The 6,973-nt window shown below is 31.4% G+C and overlaps 1 protein-coding gene across 2 annotated transcripts in view; it reads right to left on the bottom strand.

The window, feature by feature from the left end:
* LOC106469824 (sodium/potassium-transporting ATPase subunit alpha-like) overlaps positions 1-6,973 on the bottom strand; it is a 90,570-nt gene that overhangs the window by 63,988 nt on the left and 19,609 nt on the right. For both annotated transcript variants that reach the window (XM_022398387.1, XM_022398386.1), the window contains exon 7: positions 4,262-4,514. In XM_022398387.1, the coding sequence (XP_022254095.1) occupies positions 4,262-4,514 (253 nt within the window). The remainder of the gene's footprint in view (positions 1-4,261; positions 4,515-6,973) is intronic.

Genomic DNA, 6,973 nt, shown 5'->3' with positions numbered 1-6,973 from the left:
GTATGAGGAATATTTCATTTCTCAGATTTGCCCATTCTTTTCATCACCCCTTTCTGATGTCCAAAGTTTAATGAAATTACTCATAATAAAGATATTACTAAGGCATAGACTAAATTTTTACAGCCTTTAACATTATTTGTTTACAGAAACAAACTTGAAATTCAGACCCACCTATCACATCCCCTCTTTCACAAATTGTCACTAATTCTCTCTGATGTCTTACATGAAATTTTAATTCACCTAATAATATATAATGTATAATAATGTATAATGCTACATTATTTTCAGTACAATTGTCATTATTTCATCAACAGGTTGAAAGTTGCTATCACCCACTTCACATCGAAAAGTTGAGGGAAATATTTTAAAGCACTTATGCCTTAGTTAAAAAGCCAGTTAAATTTTCTAATAAGAAAAAATACCATAGGTTATTGCTAAAGGTCAGTCATTTTATGTAATTTGTTATTTATTCTTATAAAATTAGCTGAAATGTAAAAATTAGAAACTTATTAAGCTAGATAAGGTTAACCTAGGACAAAACTAATACAAAAATTTCTATACAAGTTATGATCACGAGTAACTAGTGCATGACATCACTCAATATGGTAACTTGAGCTATGCTTTTGCAATGTGATTTAGAGCTTTTACAGAGGCTCATTAGTTAGAGATGGTTTAGAGAGCAATAAAACAACAAAATACAAGCAAAACATCTATTTCATATTACATCTTTTATGATTTTCGTCATTAAAAATTGAACTGATATACGTGAGAGAATTTTAAGTATCATGGACATTACATCTCACAAACAGAAAGCAATCACAGTTAAAGAAACACTATGCTCTGGACCAAGCAGAAGCAGAAATACAGCAGAAGCAACTTGCCTGCAATCATGAGATAAGCAAATCCAAACCAAGATAATACAGTTGTCAACTTATATGCTTCACTACCGAAATCATTGTTGGAGGAGGGTGGCTATAACCCAGAACAAGTTTACAACTGCAAAGAAAGTTGGCTTTGCTTTAAGATGCTACCAGATTGTACTCTTGCCACAAAAACCGACGACCACAAACATGAGCAATTCAAGTAGATGAAAAAAATTCATGCTTTTATTCTGTACCAATAAAATGGGTAAAACCACTGATGACACGAAATCAAATTCTTCACACTGTTTTCACCATGTGAATTTGAAATGACTCCCCTTCAGCTCTTCCAACAGCAAGAACATCTGGACGAAGGCTGCAATCTTTGAGGAATGGTTCCATAAAACTTTGGTCCTTACCATCCGTATACATGTGCATAAGCAATAGCTGGAACTGAAAGCACTCCTTCTGCTGGATAATTGTCCTGCTGATTCCTCAATGGAGAACCTAGTCAGCTGAGAGGGACAAATTCGCCAAAAAACACAACATCAAAAGTACACCCCTTGGATTAGGGTATCATTTCAGTCTTAAAGCAAAACTATAGGAAAATTAATGAAACAGATGATTAATTTCTTCTCCTCAGCTGATGCTTGCCTCAAAACATTATATACAAAAAAAGGTCACTTATCAGGGTGGTAGGACAGCATCAAGAAATGCTGGACGAAAGGCTTTGGTCTCACCTTTCCTATGTCAGCTATTTCTGCTGATCATGATAATGGTGAAGAGTTTGACTTTGAAGGGTTTATAGAAGATATTTTAGAAGCAGTACAATCAATGAAGAATTACACCTGTAGCTACATCACTGACTGGCTTCCAGTTGATAACAAATGCTCAGTTTTTGAACATGTTTCTGACAAAGAAATTGTCCAGAATGTTACACCTTTAAAACCTGAAGCCTGTCATCATCAATGAAGATGATCTATCAAAGCCATTCCTAGCATGCAGTGTGAACATCAACAGAAAGTCAAAAATATAGAAAGAGGAAGGATAGTGTGGGTGAGGGCAACAGGAAGGGGCAAGGTGGCATTTAATATGATTGCATTCTTTGGACCTCAACTACTGTATTATAGCAGGATTCCTTCATATTACTGTTTTTGATAGTTCCAATGATCAATTAACAGAAACTAAAATTAAATCAACTGCTATGAAAACAAATAACTGAAATTAGTATTTCTGATCATTACTGTTTTCAATTATTCCAACAATAGGTTAATTGAAACTACAATTAAATTGATAATCATGAAAATCATCAACTAATCGAAATATTGTCATCATGTTTGTTTGCTGTTAAGCACATAGCTTCATAATGGGCTATCTGTGTTTTGCCCAATTTGAGCCTTAACTTTTTTTCAGCTTTGGAGATTTAGGGTGGGGGCTTATGACTTGAGGGTCTTGGTTGAGGATAGGGTTAACTGAGTGTAATCATTAAACTGATTAACAAATATCACTAATCATCCAGCTCTATTGCTATACAACATAGATGAGGCAAACTTGACGAAAATTCCATTTCTGAACAAAAAAAAAATAAAAAAAAAATTCTGCATAGCACAACAATAGAAAGAAGGAATCTCATTCCTAGAGAAATAAAACACTATATCATGAACCTGTTTATTAGTTTCACTTAATTAGTCACTCTCTGTCTCATAACCCTATTGCCACAGGTATCCTTTACTGTGCATGACACATTCAAAATTTTATTAAAGTATTTTTTATGCTATACCAATTAGAATAGCATAAAATCTTAGCTAATAATCCATATTTTAATAGTCTAGAAGTTTTAAATTCTTAATTTGACAAGGCAATATTAAAAAAATCCTGAATTTCCACTAGTGTGACCCACATGACATTCTCTTAGCATGTCATCATCCCTATTTTATCCACCCCTCAAAAAAGTATGAAATTAATTGCAACTTACTCTATAAAATATTTATTGCTCAGAGAAACCATACTTTTTTTTTATAACCTTCAATTTTGTTTGGTTACAGAGCCATCAATTAGAAAATCAGATCCCTCCTGCCACAACCACCTGTCACATCCTCTCTTTCAGAATTCGTTGATAGTTCTCTCTTAAGTTTCATTATATATTACCTATAACCAACAGAAAGTCAAGATTTTCATCTATCAAATGACGTATTGTATAACGTTGTGTTGTGAACAGATAAGCGTCAGTTTCACTTATAATACATGGTTCATTCCCGTGGGGAAGTTACCTACTAGCTTACAGGAATTTGTAATGGCTCTTGTCGCATAGTTAGAAAGCCAAGAATATTTTGAGAGGTAAGTGAATTTGTCTACTTTTTGCATGTTATTACTCTATATTCTATGATACATTATTTAATTAGATAAAAATTATTAAGTGCATTACTATCTATAGCATAAGAAATTAGGGTTAACTCTCTTTGAAACCCGACAGCAAGAAAACAAAAAAGAAGATTGGTTGAGTATTTTAGTTTTTGTTTTTCATGTTTATTCTTTATGTATAATTATAAAAGTAACTAAAATGTAAAAATAAGGATACTTTTAGGTTTGTTAAAATTAGATTAGGTAAAATAAATAATAGTAATAATATTATGTTAAAAATGTTTCATGAGGCACACACATGAGCAGCTCGTGGGTAATGTAATTCATTAGCCTAACGTGATCTGCAAATTCCCTGAGTGATTTACAACTTATAATGGCATGGATAGTAGTTAGACACGATTCAAAGGGCACTAAAACAATAAATTTTAATTTTAAATAGATGTATACTGTTACGAACTTATAGCTACTTAAGATAAAGGAACGTAGTTTGATGTTATATTTTGAAGTCATTCTAGGAAGAAAAAAAGAGTAACTTAGGTTTCTTTAGATTTTTTTTTTTTCTGGTGGTTACGAGGTCAGTCGAACTGACTGATCCCATTTTGAGATAGGGTAGAGAAAATAATAGATGAACTATAAAATTTTACTGAAAAAAAAATGTCTGAAATGCATTTAGAAGGTTTTAGGATTACACAAAGGAACGTTGAGATTTTTAAGATGAGGAAAAGTATTTTTTAATTTTAATATGAAAATTACTTTGCACATCGACTATTCAAAACAAATACTCAATATATTCATGGACAAATCTATATTTTACTAAAAATATTTCACTATGATTTTTTGTATGTGAAAGACTTATAATATTAACTGAAAGACTGCCAAATTTTGTGAAGATATACACACTATATTGAAAGTTAGAGGTATTAAATCTATAAAGACTTTAAACGAGTACAAAGAGGTCACATGGTCAGTCAAATTGACCGAGTCCATGTTGAAAGCGTTAAACATATTATAGCTTTGAAACAAAATAAACAGTGCATTACCTTCAACACAGTTAGTAGAGAAGAAGGCAATGTTTCTTGTTTCCAGTGGGTTTTCATGAGTCATTTCTGGAGATCTAGTCTGTGGTTCTGACTCTCCAGTCAAAGAAGAATTATCCACTTTAAAGCTTCGACTTACAAGAACCCTTATGTCTGCTGGAATCCTGTCCCCACCTTTCACCTCCACAATGTCTCCAACCACCACCTCCTCAGCAGGTATTGAAAATTTCTGGCCATCACGAACAACAGTTGCATACTAGTCATAAATGAGAAAATTATTTTAAGGTGTTCAGTTATGGTTTATATTGAACTATAAATCATTCTAATTTAAAACAAATCAAATACTTCAAGATACTTCATAAAAAAGTTTAAATTCTTCTGAAGAAATCAACAATATTTAAACATAACCACAATGTATATAGATTTGTCCTACTGTAAGTATACAATAGGAAAAAAATCAAAACAGCACATTATTTCTAGTACTATGTTCTGAATACAGAGTTTATAATCAATGAATGCACACTACCAATCTATATCAAACAAAAGTTTTCAAACAAAATTTTCATCCCGAAGTTTAGTGAATTTAAGTCACCTAATACAAGCCCCTCCACATTTATACAATGTAGCATAAACTGTCTTATTTAGGATAGAGCAAATCTTAAAAACTCATGATTGAAAGGTATCATCACCACCAAAATTGTTCATCCTGTCTTTGTCATGGCAAAGTTATTGAGGCTATTTGTCATTGTCACAGATTTTGAACTTCTGGCTAGAGGAAAGGCAACTAACTCACTGGAAGCAACCATCAACTTTTCCCCCCTTATTCAGTAATATGGGTAACTAACAGGATTTGTAAATTTGACCATAAAAAATAAAATTATATGACTTTATGGATGGGGTTATCCATTTTCCAGCATCCAGTAACTCAAGCAAAATGTTTTATATTTGATTCTATTTATTAACACTTAACTGTACAGTTGAAGTTTCCCAAACTTATAATCCTGTGTAAAATTTATAATAAAACATTTTGATTTCATGACTCAGTCTAACATGCAAAACTAACGGGGTTTTTAAATTTGATCATGGTTATTCATTTTCCAAAAGTCATCAATTACTTTAGAACTCAACCCACTACAAAACTTACAAGACACAATTATCTGCTGAAACCTATTACATATGCTTCACCATTATTAACCCTCTGTGCACTAATGTGAGAAATCTTGTCTTACACATTTTGATAGGATATTTGTTTTTGCAGTTACATCCATGGACAAGTTCTTCAGGAACAGAAAAAGCACAATCTCCAGCCTAACATACGAGTCTTAATTTAATTCCCTCTCCACATGTAGGTCAAAGTGTGCATGTCACAAATTCTACAGAGTTACAATCACAATTTAATTAAACAACTTTGTTATCATTGTATTTCAAAACATAGTTTACAATTCATACTTTAGTATTATATAAGTTTTGATTTTAAATTAAAAAGTAAAAGAGATATTTAAATAAATCCTCAGTCTTCACTTCCATGTGTCAATGGTACATATCTATAACCAACAGAAAGACCATTTTGTGAACTAACTGATTATGTCATCTTTATATTAATTTATTTTTTAAAAAAGAACCATTTTCCACGATGATTTTATTGAGTGATAAGTGAAGTAGGTGTTCTGGCAAGTAATAAAATTTTCTAAACCTTTTTATACATCAGTTAGAAAGCCAGATAAATTATAAATTATAGTAGTTTTGGAGCATTTTGATTTACTGTTTGAATTATTTTCCATGTTTCGAAATGCATATTTTAATGCTATAAATTATGTTCTAGACAACCAAATAAGTGGGAAAAATTTAGGGTTAACAAAGATTGGCTTCTGATAGCAACAAAGGTACATTATGTACACTTTTTTTTTATTTATTGATATAAATCTTTTTAACAAAAGTAACTAAAATCTAAAGATTAAAAACTTGTCAAGTTAGATTACAGCTTGATGAATGCAAGATGATACATAATTAGATGTTGCGCGACATAAAATTTTTACTCAGCTCTTCACACTTCCACTGGGCAATTTATTACTATTTGTAGTGGTTAGACATGGTTCAAAGAGCAATAGAACAATATAATTCAGTAAAAACAGATATAAATCAGGATGAATTGTATTTTTCTGTTATAATAAGCAATCATTCTAGAATGAGAAAAAAGGTAAATAAGCTGCATTTCATTTTTTTTTTTTGTGGTGATCAAACACACACACAAAAAACAACTCAAATGGACCAAGTCCACATAGCATTAGAACATATAAAATAATAGATGAAATATATAAAAAACTTGATATTCATTTGGGAGGTTCTAGAGATTATGCAAATGAAATCTGAATATTGCAAGATTAAAAAAGTATCTTTTTATTCTTAACATGGAAATCACCTTGCATTCAAACTAGTCAGAGTCAGACTGACTAAAGTAAATTTACTAAAAATTATAATTTTTTTGTATACAACATACTTGTAATGTTTACTAAAAGCTTACCCAATTTCATGAAGATACACCAGGTTAATTTGTAATTATAGAAAATATTAATCCTCCAATGTGTTCAGTCCAATGGACCAACCTCATGCACATAGGGTTAATCCATTCATGAAGATACACCAGGTTAATTTGTAATTATAGAAAATATTAATCCTCCAATGTGTTCAGTCCAATGGACCAACCTCATGCACATA

This window comes from Limulus polyphemus, unplaced genomic scaffold (assembly GCF_000517525.1).
Source record: "Limulus polyphemus unplaced genomic scaffold, Limulus_polyphemus-2.1.2 Scaffold3672, whole genome shotgun sequence".
NCBI lineage: Eukaryota > Metazoa > Arthropoda > Merostomata > Xiphosura > Limulidae > Limulus > Limulus polyphemus.
The sequence above is the reverse complement of the archived record's forward strand: the minus strand, read 5'-3'. Positions and strand labels throughout refer to the sequence as shown.